Below are 15,002 nucleotides of genomic sequence, written 5' to 3'. Positions count from 1 at the left end.
GAGGAGGGAGGAGTAGAAAGGTGAGAGGGAATCAAAATCAATGAAAGCTAGATGAAGAGTGGCAGCGAGGATGAGGGAGCGTCATGGAAAGATGGTTGATTGGCTCCGTTATGGCCTTGGGAGAAAACGCCCGTGTACATGAAAGGGCTCTGTTTGTGAGTGTGTGTGTGCAGCATATCATTTACAGCAAGTTTATAGAACCTACTCTCTAAGAATAGCCTCATCCGGTCGAAGAAGCAACTTGCTTTGTAGTGGCCGTTTCTAAAGCTGTTTTCACACTGACGTTAAACACAGTGCAGCACACGTTAGGACTTGTCCAACACGACACAAATAACACCATGGCCTTCACATGCCTGAAGTGTGCGACATGTTCTTTACATGAGCGCATGATTGAAAATGGTTCGTAGCGTATAATAAAGAAAAACCCACTCACCGAGCGTTGCAGAGACGGTTCACTCCTTGCAGTAGAGCTTCAGCTCTGCTGTGCGCGCCCGTGGCAGTGTCAGGGTGGGAAGCCGGTGAGGGATCATGACCTTGTCTCTGGGCCATTGACTCCCACTGGTCGGATATTGGTCCAAAACATTGGTGAGCAGCAGGCTGAATCAGTCTGACAAAAATCCCAACGGTTCTGAACCGACCTTGTTAGACTGTTTTTAAAAGTACTACTTTTAGACAACTTCAGTATACAGCCTAACTACATGTCATGTGTATACTGTCAGTTTTCTGCCACCAGCAGTTGGTTTCAGTTGAATATTCTGTTGCTATAGTGATCGCTAAAATTGCAGTGTTCCACAGGAGTTACAAGCTGTGGCTCAATTCAGGGGCTGCGTCCTTCGAAGGAAGCGGTCTACAGATGATGCGTCATTCGTAGCCTGTGTAGACCGCTAAGGCCGAAGTGAAATGAGACGCTCTGGGAGCATTTCCTGTTCCTGCTCCTGTCACCTAGCAACCGGTAGCTAGCCAGCCAACTATCTATCATAACTAATGTCTTATAACCTAATCTATTATTTTAAAGATAATTTGTTTAAAGGCCCCTTGTGTTATTTTTAACATTTGTATTGCTTGCTATTTGATTGAGCTGAAACCAAAAACTTTCAACATGTATTCCTCTGCCATTTATCTTGTTTGAATTGGCGCCCAATGAATCGTGGGACACGTTTGGCCGCGAGGGATGCAGCCGATTTGTGGTCCGGGAAAAGGAGGACGCATTTGTCGCCTGCACCTGAAGGAGCCTTCGAGATGAGACAGCCTTCAACACGCTGCTGCGACGCAGTCGGCCTTCAAATACGTCCTTCGAGGCTGCAGCCCCTGGATTGGGACACAGTGACAGTTTTTTTGTGTTGGCAGCGCCTATTTATTGTACAAAATAAATGCAGTTCAGGGTTTTCAACGCTCAGTGTTCGACAGTGAGTGTCACTTCTCCCTCACCAACCAATCAAAATCAAGAGGGGCAGAAAAGGAACGCTGGCACCCATCATTTACTGGAGGGCACAATTTCCAGGTCTAGAGCTGCTGCTAATGGAGAAGCTAGCTTCTATCTTGGCTGGTGTTAAGTTGGCTGCATTGTGTGCTCGGGCACACATAGTAATGACAAGATAGGTTGTGAAAACATTGCTCTGGTATGATTGCTGTTTTTCGAAGAACATTTTGAAACCTAAAAATCTAAAACCAGGAAGAATAGACCGTGGCGAGATAGGTAGAGAGGTAAAACATGTGAAACAGATACAGAAAAAGATGAAGCAGGAAGCAAGAGGTGGTGTAGACCTGACTTCATGTCTTATAACATAACATCTCTTTATTTTATTTCTTATTTTCTTCATACAGACAGGAACTGCTGCTGAAAATCTACAATAGTTTACAAGAGGCATATTGCCATCGTCTCTGGGTCTTTAGGAGCAGCAGCGTTCATGTGGCCCGACCCAGAACCTACAGCTTGTCCACAATGTGTCTTTACTGTACATATACATCCCCCCAGAGAGTGCCTGCTTTGACTATAACTCGTATATCTCTTCCGTCATACATCATACTGTATACTTTTATATTTCCAGCAGTCCAATAAACATTGCTTTAGGTTTTTTTTTAATGAAAACACGTGTTGATGTTTTTCAGATCCTTGTAAAGTTGCCTTGTTCAAACCATGCAGCGCACACTGTAAGTCTGTGATCGCGGCTGTCTTGGACGTGTCCAGCTCGTTGTTGCATGTGAATCCATGCATTCATATTAATTTGTATTGTCGCAGATGTTTGGTGTGCACAGTCACTTTCTGTTTCAACCAAGTTTGTGTTATCGTTTATAGAAATCTGCAGTTAAATGCTTGATACGTACCTCAGTGTTTTATCATTTTTATACCCGGTGCCTGTGTGAGTTTTCCTCTATAGCCTCACAAATGTTCACAGTCAGTGTGTGCATTCTCGTCACGGCTGCTCGAACAGGAAGTACAAGAAAAAAACACACATTCACAGCCTCTCAATGTCCCTGTATTTCTTCCTCAGGATGGAAACCTGGTCCCTGAACAGCACAGGGTCCAGCCTCATCTGGGAGTGCACCAGCGGCATGAAACCGAGCCAGTGGCTGAAGGCGTTCATGCAGGTCTGTCGCTGGGCAAAGTGGTCCGGGTCGGCCCACCGAGACGCCTTGGAGCCCTTGGTTAAGAAAAACAGAGAGAGGGAGAAGATGAATGCAGCTAAGCAATCAATCTAAACAGCTCTGGAGTTGATGATAAATCCCATCAGCTGAAGCAACTTTCTTTTAACAGTGCTGTAAGAAAAGTAAGAATACCGGTAGCCAGCATAAAAACAAAAGTCAAGCTTGTTAGAGCAGTCTCGTACTGAGCTACCGAAGTGCCTCGATCCAGATTGACCTGCCTGACGCGCCCGCTTTCGTTAACCAGATGTGTTTGTAGTTGGTGTTAATGATCGGCAGCCAGACTCGATTGCAGAACAAACAGTTCATTTATTAAATCCAACGTGCATCCAAGTGATAGGCTGTCGCCGTGTACATCAAACAAAACCACACAACTTACTGACAGACTTGCTTTCAGCGATCAAAAACCGTTTGCCTTCCAGAACACCTGACCAAGACAGTGAACTTAGTACCTTTAAACCAGAGCTGCAGAAGAACAGCGACACCACAGTTCAAGAGGCTCACGTCTGTGGTTTTAGAAGCTTGGTTACGTAGTGAGTTTTCGCAGGGTTAATCTGTGAACTACTGTACCTTGATAACAGGCTAGCCAGCTAAGTATACTTACCTTGCTAACCACAATAGCAACTGGAGCAAATTCAGCAGCTTCTAAAGTTTAATTGAAGACTTTTGTACAAGCAGTTCTTGTCTCAAAACAGTCTTTCCTCATTTTTACAAATATTTTATGTTCCAATAACAACATTAGATCAAATGTATGTTGCAACCCAGCTAATAAGCTACAAAGGCCTCCTCCATTTTGGATTTTTTTTGGCTCATGGCCCTGTTCACATTTGGTAGCATCGACGAATGAGGTAACACAATGGTGTTTGAGCCCATGGCCCACTGATGAAAGCCTTTGTATTTGCAGAATTGTGGACTGGGTGTCTGGTGCGGAAAAAAAACACAAGCAGCGCCCAGTTAGTGACGTGTTTTCCATCACCCAGCAGTGGTTGGTCTGCAAGTGTTGCGAGTAAACAGTAATCTACTATGGCTGAACAAACAAAGAAAAGATGGATGACTACAGATACAACTTCAACAAGAAGTGAAAATCCAAAGAAAAAGAAACAAACTCGACGCTCAGATGAAGCAAACAGTCTAAAAAGGAAAGCGACCGTCAGCGAGGAAAATGAAGAGTTACAACCGGAGCCGACCGTGGACGTCACACATGCGACACTGTCTGGATATCTGGGAAGTGTGCTCCCGCAATTACCATTTATCACCACAGGTGCCGCCAAAGAGAACGAAACTGAGATATTCGAGACACACCCAGGACGGATTGAGGACGCAGATCACTCAGGCCACATATGGAGGTTGCTTGGACACATTTCTGCACAAACATCTGGCAGTGTTTACGCACGTGTGTCCTGGGCCACATTAAGCACCGCCCACTCTCCCCGTATCGATGGCTTGTTCTTATCAACAGTGCAAACTTGTGAGCCAAAGTTCGCAAAAGTTGAACTCGATAATGGGAAGGTTGCTGGTTTGATCCTTTGCTCCTCCTCCTGCTCCTCCGACAGATGTTTTCTTTGTCTAGCTAGAAAGAGTATTTTTGATTGTAGCAACTAGCAAATTGTAGCAGCTATTTTGATCAATGTAATCCCTTTGAATAATATGATATTATGCTCATAAAGTCATCTGGAAAAGCAGATTGATTCACCAGCATTATGTGCACTGATGGCCGCTCTCTCGTAGACCAGCAGAGACGTTGGAAATATGTCCCGTGTGCTCGCAGTCTGATGGCTCAGGGTCGTAGGAGCGCCTCCATGCTGGTGAAGCAGCTCCTTATCGTGGACAGCTTGTCATTACATGGCAGGAGGTGTTGCTCATAGAAACACATACTGTATTTCCTGCTATTTGTTTTCACCACCTGCTCCTCCAGACAGTCCAGGTTCATCATACTGACAGAGCCGCCCGACCCGAGCAGCTGGTTCACTCCGTGGGAATCCCTCCAGTAGCTGTTGACACTCCGGCAAACAGCAGCACAGGAAGTCAAACTGACAGAAAACATACAATGAGGTGTCTTTCACATGTTGTTAGGAAGTACAGCCTGCTTTGACACTTTTTCTCCTCCAACTTGCAGGATGAGTGACTCGCTCTGTCAGTCGCTCAGTGTGTTGGCCCAAATCAGCTCCCTCTGCCAGTGCAGGCAGGGTACTTATTACCTGGGAGTGTTGCCGAGCCAAGAATGCTGCAGCTGGTCTCAAACTGTGTTTTTGTTTTAGAGGTTCTTGTCGCACTTTACTCCCAGTCTGTTGCTTTGCATTTCTAACTTTTAGCCACAAACTTTGAGCCTGATAACCAAAGTTAAAGTAGGGCAGCTGTGGCTGTTGGTCGTCTCTCAAGTGGAAGGTTGGGGGTTCGATCCCTGATTGCTACAGTCACATGTTGAAGCGTCCTTAGGCAAGACGCTGAACCGCGAAGTGCTCCCGAAGGCATAGCTATTGGTTATGAACGCATAGATCCTGCTTGGAGATTGGCACATATATGCCTTTGACATCAGTGTGTGAATATGAGTGTGAAAGAGTGAATGTGACATGTAGTGAAAAAGCACTTCCAGCTGGACGAACGCCTGGTCGTAACCTTACGTCCGACTTAGAGCTGAAAGTTAGGACGGACTTTAAATTAGGCCCTGAGCACCAGTTATACTTAAACCCTGTTTGTGTTGTATCTAGGGATGCACAATATTGTCGGCACATTATCGGTATCGGCCGATATTGGCTTAAAAAATAAACGGATATCAGCCAACACGCCGATATCCGCCGATATAATTAACCGATAAAATAATGGGCTGCTGCATACTTGATTAAATGCCTGACCTCGGAGCAATGTCCCGGGGCGCGAAGAAGACCTGCGAGGCGCAGCGTGATGATGTCACGTGTGTCTACCTGCAGCATGAGAGAGTTAGAAGCCAAAATGTCCGTGGTTGGAGCAGGCCTAAGTTTATAAAGTCAGACTTAAAGTAACAGTCACAAAACCTTAAAGAAAAACACAGTGGCAGTGTGTCTTGTTGTTTTACAGGATAAATAAAAGGGCATTAAAACAACAGCGAGTCATCCGTGATCGGACAGTAAGTTGATTGAATGGTTTCGTTTTTGTTGCTGTTTGAATTAAAGCGCTCTCCCCTCAGCTGCAGCGTGTGTCAGACGCAAACGTTGGAGGGAACGTGCGGCAGGCGATTGGTGGAAGGAGCAGAAGAATCCAGAGACGTTGCTGAGGAGGAAAACCCTCTGAAGAAGCATCTCTAAATGCAGTCTCACATGGACCTAATAGATGACAGAGAGACGAACTGCGCAGCAAAAAGGACAAAACAAACACACTGGGACCCGAGGATCATAACAGCCCACATATTCATCAGCAGAGAATGAAGTCAACAACGTGCATCTTTATTACCCTGGCCTGATGATGGTACGGGTCCATGAGAGGTTCAGGGCTGGTGTCCAAATAGCACTTTTTCTGCATGTCGGTTATATTTCTATGACAAAGATGTATTGACACCGCGTGTGTTATTCTATCTATTTGTTTAGACTGTGTTTTCACCGTGGACACAAGAGGCGAGGATGTTTACCCTCGTACTTTGAATGGATGCTGTTAATGATGTCCCTGCTTTCACTGCTAAGTGAACTGGCAGCTATAGAACAAGAGGAATGTGGGTGTATGCACACAATCTGTTGGAGACAACATAACGATGAATGCTGCTTTCTTTCTCCTTTATAATCATTTCTGTGTGACTTAATGTGCAGCCTGGGACGGAAGCCGCCAGATCAAGCCTCTCCTACATTTTCTTGGTAATGGGGCGATTGGTTCCTTAAAACAGAAGCTGCGTTACACTGGTCAAAAAACCCGCTAACACTCGTTAACCCCACAGCTTTTTTGCTTAGTGGGAAAGGTTAAAATCGGCATTCAGACCCGGGTCAAATGACTCTGCAGTAGACCCGGGTAATTTTGCCTCGGCTCTGATCAGCATTGATGGGAACACAAAACCCAAGTCGACACGCTAATCTCCGCCCCCTTTCTGGCGCGATGCTATGCTAATTCTGCGACTCCTCGTCATCACAGCTACAAATTCTGCCCGTCTCCGTCCGAGCAGCGCTCGAACATCGTTCAAAATTTGTTGAGCCGAGTTTGATGAACGAGTAATAGATACAATAAAGACGTAACCACCGTAACATCTTCACTGTTTACTAACCCTGTTTCGGGGGCGTTTGTGACGTCAGACGGTGACGCAGCAGAAAAGAGACCGACAGGAGGATACTTCACTGGCAATGGGAAAAGAGACAATCGGCATCTATTAGCGGGTCTTCCCGGGACTGAAAAACCTGTGTCAATGCGTTAAATTTAGGTGGGAAAGGTGTAAGAGCAACACGTCTCTCAGAAAACTTTAGAGATCTTCAACTAGGAGCACTTTAAACTGCAGCACGAAAAGAGTCGGAGCTCTCTGGGCTCTGCTTTGCATTGACAAAAGGGGCTGGCGCTCAGAATAAAAACTTTGTGGACCGTGCTCCTTCGAAGGCAAAGTTCCAGTTCCAGCAGATCAGATAGAGATATAAGATAATTCGCTGCAGTTATTGGAACGATGCAGTTGTTGTTCTCTCGCTGAAAAGCTGCTGGGCGACTCGATGATGCTATCGTCCCCTGCAGCCCTGTGTCCTCATCTGGTTATCAGACGTGGACGGCGGGACAGAGGGGCGGGCCCTTGGGTGTCTGCTGCCGGTGGATGAGTTGGCGAAGGGGCAGCTGAGGGCAAGGTGGAGGGCAGCAGCCCATTTTGATAAGCTGTGGCATGTGGGCGTGGAGTCGGAGCAGATTCATTCCGAGTGCTGCAGGAGGGCGGCAGCAGGGGGATACTGAGGGTCAGGTGGAAAAATGACACTGTAATATAAGATAGAATACAGAAAGAGCTGAATATATCAGTCAAGACTTTGGCTGCTTCATCGAAACTTTTTCCTTTAAAGATTCCTCCATATCAAACGCCTCTGTGCTGATGGTTAAAGCAACAAACAAGGAAAGAAGGGAAGGACAGACGGACACTCGAAAAAGAGGAAAGAAAGAAAGTGTGAGCGAAGGAGGGAGTAAATCTACGTCTGCCGTGCTGCCTTCACAATTAAGACATTAATCACCGAGTCCGTACTGCCGAGTCATCGTCCTGCCTGTGGTCAGGCCATCAATCAGAGCCTGACACTGGGCTGGCCACACGACGCGCACACACACACACCTTCTCATACACGACATGCGGGGATCACCAACAGAGAAGGTCAGGGCTGTGTGCGGCCTGAAGTGTCTCCACTGTCGCTCCTACAACACAAGGAGGTGAGTCTCTTCTTATCTTACTCTCTCATTGATAAAAAGGGGTCATAAACAACCTGTTCAATCTATTCACACCACCGTCAAGCACTAAATGTGCACTGTAGATGTTTTCAACCACTAGAAGGGCTATCGTTGCGCCTCATTGGTATTTAGTTAACGGAGATCGTTTATATACCGTTATTGATTCATGCTAAAGAAAAAGCTCTACCTGGCTCATCATGGTTTCCTTGTACTGCTTCTTCTGCGTGACTTTGATCGGCGGCTGCTTGGTGACGGCCGAAACCAGGAAGTTCATCAGGATGTCTTCACAGTTGGAGATGCGGTCCACCGTGGTCAGCAGGCTGGCGGGGACGTAGCGCGTGTACAGGTAGTGGTAGTATCTGACACACAAACGGGAAAGGGAAGAGAAAGCAGAGCTCATTTGCACATTTACTTTTATTCTCCTGCACTTCTGTTCTGTTCTATTTTGTATGGTCGCTGTGTTGCACTCTCAGCAGCATGGGAGCACTAGATCACTGTCAACTCTGTTACCTCCCTGCCAAGGTCTGCTCTCTCTCACACACACACGCACACACACACATTATCCACCTTTCCCTCTCGCTTGCTGACTCATTTTTTCCGCTGTGCGTTGGCATTTGAGATTTTAAATAACAAAAGCACTACAGAGTCGCTAACAATAGAACAATGACAGAGCTGTTTATCTGCGTGACAAGATGATTCAAATCCCTTCTGCGACTCTTCCACGTTCAATTTACCGCTCTGCTAAATACTCCGCTTTACCATCTTTTATTTCAGTCCAAGCTTTGTGTTTCTGACAATAACAGAGAGGTGGAGAAAGATCAGATTATTTAAGAGCATTTCATATTCTGTTACTGCTTTAAAAAGGGGTGTAAAATATCTTTTAATGCGGTTTTGTTTCTTGTTTTTATTTATTAGAAAATACCAAGCTGACAGGTGATTTGAAACAAGTGGACCACAACATAAATGGAAGTCAGTGCCGGAAGAGCGTCCTCACATTCATTATGCGGTGCTACGTGCCTTTAAATGATGTGTTTACACAGCCAACAGTTTAATTAAGTGTATTCTAAATTAAATTTAAAGTAATACAAACAATCAAATGTTATTTGTATAGCGGCAAATCATAACCAGAGTTATCTCGAGACACTTTACAAAAAGAGCAGGTCTAGACCGACTCTTTGTTATGTTATTTAAAGAGAGGCCCAACATGAATCACCATGAGTAGCACTTAGCAATATTTGGCACATTGGCAGAAAAACTTCCTTTTAACAGGCAGAAACCTCGAGCAGAACCAGACTCATGTTGAACAGCCGTCTGCCTCGACTGGATGGGCCGAAAACGGGATAGAAGGAGATGCAGGACAGAGACAGGCAAAGAGAGCAACAACAACATATGTTCTTGTTACAACAACAACATAAGTCCTTGTTACATGAACAACAACAGACACATACTTATGGTTACAATGCCAATAATAGTGGTAGACTAGGGTGAAGATTAGCAAAATAAATAACTAAATAAATTAGCGAGAGAAGCAGAGTAATGATAAAGGCTGAGGTAATCGTAATTATAACAGTTGAACACAACCCCCCAATAAAGCTGAGACTCAGTGTAAATTGAAAATAAACAGAATGTGATAACTTGCCGATCCTATATATATATATTCAGTTAAAAACAGAACATTCCCTCATATATGCGTAGAAATGTTCTTACTCTTGTTCAAAATCACCGTTGGATTCACGTGCGTATGTCAGTGAATCAGAATCATACTAAATTAAAAAGCGCGTTCCCGCAATCTGCAATCTGCTTACAACCACGCCCCTGTTTCTCTACACAAGGACATCTGCTCGGCGTATCAGGAAGAGAGCGGTGAGGTGAAGACGAGTTAAAAGAGGGAAAGTTGCAAGATATGGCCCCAAAGGGAAAAAAGCTGACGTTAAGGTAACTGTGTCGGAGGTGGAAGGACTAAAACACACTTTTTCAAAGCGTGTCTTCAGGAGTCACGATGTTGAAAAAATAATGAAGCTTGGGCTTCAATAACTGAGGCTGTAGATGCTGTGTGTCCTGACGCTCGGACCGCGGCTCAGGTAAAAAAACAAAGTGGTTCGACATCAAGGTGGACGCTAAAAAAAGAATCGCTGAGAAGAAAAAAAAGGAAGGAAACAGGTGGAGGACAAGGAGCACCTGATCTGACAGCGCAGGACGAGAGGCTGGCTGCAATAATTGAATCTTTCACATCTGGAATTCGTCCACGCACTGAGGGCGAAAGTGATGGTAATAAACATGAACCGTCTCCTAAATATATAAAACTAATTAAGTAAACTTTTGTCTTTTAAATAATAGACATTGAAATTGAGATAATAATTATTATAAAATGTAGAATCTGCTATTAACAATGCTTTAACTACTGTTGTTTTTTATCAACTGGTCTGTTAGCTTAGAAGAAGATGAAAAGTCCACTTAATGTTTACATACACTTACATTTTTAAATGCAAATGTACAAAATTATCCATTCATCCTTTATCTATACTGCTTATCCAGTTCAGGTTCGCGGGGGGAGCCTATCCCAGCTGTCATTGGGCGAGAGGCGTGGTTACACCTAAACTGATCGCCAGTCAAACAGGGCAACAGGACAGGGACAGACAACCTTTCACGCACATTCACACCTACGGGCAATTTAAAGTCACCAGTGAACCTAACGAGCATGTCTTTGGACTGTGGGAGGAAGACGGAGGACCCATAGGGAAACCACGCATGCAGGGGAAGAACATGCAAACGTCCACGGTTGGCTCCGGTTGTAACTCTTGATTTTCCTCACTGTCGGCCGCTTTCCTTTTTAGACTGTCCTTCATCTGAGCGTCTAATTTGTTTCTTTTTCTTTGGATTTTCACTTATTTTTGGCTGAGAGCTGGGGTCAGCCCTACACACGGGTCCGTATGATACTGAGTGAGTGAGTGAGTGAGTGACAGTACATTCAGAGCCGTCGCGACATCACTATGGCGGAATCATGACAGTCCTTGTAACACATCGCCCACAAAAGCGCACATTGACCTGACGCGGTCAGCCAAATACCAGGTTTTGACCTGGTCTTGTTGAAGTTGTATCTGTAGTCATCCATCTTTTCTTTGTTTGTTCAGCCATAGTAGATTACTGTTTACTCGCAACACTTGCAGAGAGCGGAAAAGCAGCCGCTTAGCTCCGCCTACCCTCTCTGGCAGACCAACCACTGCTGGCTGATGGAAAACGCGTCACTAACTGGGCGCCACTTGTGATTTTTTTCCGTTACAGTCACCACAGACACCCAGTCTGTGATACTGCAAATGCATTCAGCAGGATAATCAGTTTAACTCTCTCTTATTTTGCAGTCAGAGGTTTTCAAAGCTAATAAGACACAAACACTTAATGTTACTTTAATCTGGGTCTGCCAATCAAAAGAATAATCTTCTGATTAAAATAATCCTCACTGTAAACACTGAGATGAGCTCTACACACTCCTCATGAGTCTTACTGCATGTGTCTCTCTGTAACTTTAAAATGAACCAATTTATGCTCCAAAATGAATCCAAACACACCTCCATGACCTCCAGCCAACACAGGTCAACTGTGTGGGACTGTCCGCATGACTTATGTAACATTTCCTGGTTCACCGCCTCTGGAGAGACGATTCTGACCTTCTAACATAAAAAGTTTACTTATTGCTGGAGGCCTCGTTTTAATACAGAATTAGCAGAATTATAAATCACTTTAGAGATGTTTATCCAGCGTGAAATTTAGATGTTAGAAAGGGGAAAGGACAGCAGGATTTATGACGGTGGTCTTAACATTAAAGTATTATGAAATATAAAACACAGTAAATAATGTGTTTGAAACAAAAATCTATTTCCTATGATGAGTAAAAGAAGAATAGCAAAGCCTCACAGGTCAGCAGGAGGTTTCTGTACCTGTGGTAGAAAGCTGCCCCCGTCAGGACCATGGAGTAGTCATTGGTCCATTTCGAGGTGTAGCCCCAGCGGGATCTGGAGCTGTCCCAGTAGTGGCTCCTCGCTGGATAACCGACGATACGCTCCGGAAAACTTTGCCATACGATAAAAGCAAAATCCACCTGAGGGAGCGGAGAGCGAAGGAAGAGGACAGAGGAGAGAAGAGAAGAGAAGAGGAGGTCAGGGGAAAGTACAGAGGAGGATACAGAAACTAAATGAGGTAGAGAGGCAGAGGAGAGGATACGGGAGGTGGAAGAGGAGTGGTGATGAAAGACGAAAATCACACAGGAAAGTGGAGAGGTGATGCAGCATATGCACAGAAAATCATTCTGAATTTAAACAGCGTGTAGAGGAGGAGGACAGATACAACAACTAAACTCAAATACAAACTCAAGGCTACTAAACCTCAAGCTATACGTTCCAGGGTTCAGGTTGAGTTTGTGTCTCAACATAAATATCTCTGTGTTTAATCGATGAATCTCTCTCTATTACAACAACTTATTCAGCAGTAGGTGAAAAGATTAAAGTTTAAACTGTGTTTCTACTTCAGAATCAAATCCTGCCTTTCTTTCGAGTCTAATAAAGACTGGTTGCCGCCACTTTTATGTCTGTGCTGGATTATGGTCATTTAAATGCTCTTGAAAAAGAGATTTTTAATCTCAAGAGCTTTAAATAAAGGTTAAATAAAATTTTTTTTAAAAACTGGAAATCCAGCTTTGTGATCTGTTCGCCTCCAAAATAAAAAGTTTCCCATTACATCACGTCATTTAAGTATTTATATCACAGACTCGACCCGGGACCTGGTCGGGTTCGGGTCCACGTATTATGTGGTCCGGGTGGTCCGGGTCTGAACATGTTCTATAATCCTCGGTTCTGTGTCTGTTCAACATTATGTGTAATACCCGACTGGATCCGGGAAGACCCGGCCTTGATTAGAAAGTGTTCATGATTAAAGTGCTGTGTGTGTCTGTGTGTGTATTTTAACTCGAAACAATGGGTCATTCGCAGGAGAACGTGCGGGAATTAAAGTGGAAAAAAATGGAAGAAAGAACATTAACGAGTTGAGTGATGTGTCACGTGACTGCGGGTTCAGGGAAAAGAAGCCAAAGCCGGTACTGATGGATACCTTCCTCACTGATGTCGACAAAAAAGCTAAAAGAAAATGAATATAAAGAAGTAATACCTCGCTTATGTAAATTGTGGACAAAGACGAGAAGAAAGAGCGCAGTTACATGTAACACGTGTGTGTGGCTTCTAAACGAGCCGCGTGTTTGTCATCCGTCTGTGTGACAGCAACTGGCTTTTAATCTGAAATAGCTTGTGGATTAGCGTTGCTGTTTTTATCAACACGACGTGGATACCAGGAAACCTGGATGTGTTTTATGAACCTTCTTGATGGAGGATGGATTATATGCACAGACAGGCACAGGGGAGAAGGCTGCGTCACACAGGTAGGACAAAGAGGTTTGTTGTGACAGATGATTAGCGGTAATTTGTTAATATTAAATAGCTATGAAGTCGTTGCTGATCGGGTCTGTTTCGCCCGGCCGGGGTTGGGTCCGACATAACTCAGTTTGGGCTCCAGCTTTCAAATAATAGACGGGTCCGGTTCGGTCCCGGTTCTCTTAGGATTTGGGCACGAAGTTTTGGACCCGTTTGGACCCTCTGATCACAACATATTTACCTGAAACTGTCTAAAGTCAGAACTTTGAAGCTGAGGGATCAAACAGTTCTACACATTTTCGTGGGCTTGATCAGGCAAGGTTTCATTTCTCTTATTCGTGTCTTCTTTAAACCAAAGGAAGTCCCGTTAAACACCAGCTTTTAAAGCTTCTCTGAATTCATAACCAGTGCTGTCTGTGTGTTTTTTTTTCTTGACAACATTTACAAACCGAGTCTCAAAATGACCATAAAACATGATGAAAGCTAAAAATGGTGACAGAAAGGAAGGCGACGTGACGCCGGACGGCATGAGGGCCACGCGACTCGCGGTAACGGCTGTCAGTGAAGTCGGCTAAACAACTTTTAAATCAGACGGTGATTCAACATCCTCTGCTGCCATCGACTCTTCAGCTGACAGCGCTGTCAGCAGCCTGGCAGGAGAGACGCTCCGTGGTGCGCTGGGGGTTTTTTTTGTCAGTCAATATTTAGAATTGGCCAGAATTCTCCCTCCGTCTCTTGAGATGCCCGACCAATTGAGTACTCTGTGGAGGTTTTCACACCAAAGAAAGTTGTTAAAATGTGAGTATGAGAGTTACCTCTTCTTCCTCATGCGCACAGCTCAGATTAATCCAGTTGAAAGTGACACACTGAGTCCACCTTAGTCAGGCCACACTGGCTGAAATATACTCTGACCCAACATGTGACCGTTGTGGTGAGGCCCAAGCACATCTCACACACGTGTACCGGTCCTGTCCACAACTGCAGCGTTTCTGGACTTCAGTGTTTGATGCTTTATCTAATGTCTTACCGTTAGAACCATGCCCGCTGCCAGCCATATTTAGTGATCAGAACCCCTGCACGGAGAGATAATTGCCTTTGCAACACTCTTCGTAAGAAGAAGACGACTATGATCCAGGAAATCTCCACAACCTCCCTTATTTTCAATCTGGTTGAAAGATGCGATGTCTTTTCTAAGCTTGGGAAAAAAATCTAATTCCCTCTCAGGGGAGCCACTAATGGTTTCCTGAAGTTATGGAGACCCTTTGTTGAGTATAATCTGTCAGCCGTACCTCCAGACTAAGAGGGAAATCTCTGGCCTGTTTTTACTGCTTGTATAATCTGCCGTTTGTAACTCTGATCTGTAGGATGTTTGTGCCCTGTATTGTTAAATGTGTTTTATTGCTGTTGATTCTGTTTGTCCTGTTCCTTGTTGATTTCCTGTATTTTAAAGGCCCATCCAGGGACGGGCATCGCACATTAGCCGAGGCTTTAAGTGCTGTAGTTTGTGGCTGTCATGAGTCTTGTTCTGGTTTTGATTTGTATTTTGGTGTTCAGATATTATTTCCTTTATTTTCCACTTTG

At 44.6% G+C, this 15,002-nt stretch overlaps 1 protein-coding gene across 1 annotated transcript in view; it reads right to left on the bottom strand.

The window, feature by feature from the left end:
* Window positions 1-1,796: 1,796 nt before the first annotated feature.
* Window positions 1,797-15,002, bottom strand: part of LOC138612408 (exostosin-1) — a 260,576-nt gene continuing 247,370 nt past the window's right edge. Inside the window, exons 10-12 of the mRNA XM_069685629.1 lie at window positions 11,940-12,100; window positions 8,192-8,363; window positions 1,797-2,642 (exon numbers count right to left, since the gene is read on the bottom strand). Coding sequence (XP_069541730.1) covers window positions 2,457-2,642; window positions 8,192-8,363; window positions 11,940-12,100 — 519 coding nt within the window. The 3' untranslated portion in view covers window positions 1,797-2,456. The remainder of the gene's footprint in view (window positions 2,643-8,191; window positions 8,364-11,939; window positions 12,101-15,002) is intronic.

This window comes from Semicossyphus pulcher, unplaced genomic scaffold (assembly GCF_022749685.1).
Source record: "Semicossyphus pulcher isolate SPU_LCO1_2020_fin unplaced genomic scaffold, fSemPul1.0.p SCAF_11, whole genome shotgun sequence".
Lineage (NCBI taxonomy): Eukaryota > Metazoa > Chordata > Actinopteri > Labriformes > Labridae > Semicossyphus > Semicossyphus pulcher.
The sequence above is the reverse complement of the archived record's forward strand: the minus strand, read 5'-3'. Positions and strand labels throughout refer to the sequence as shown.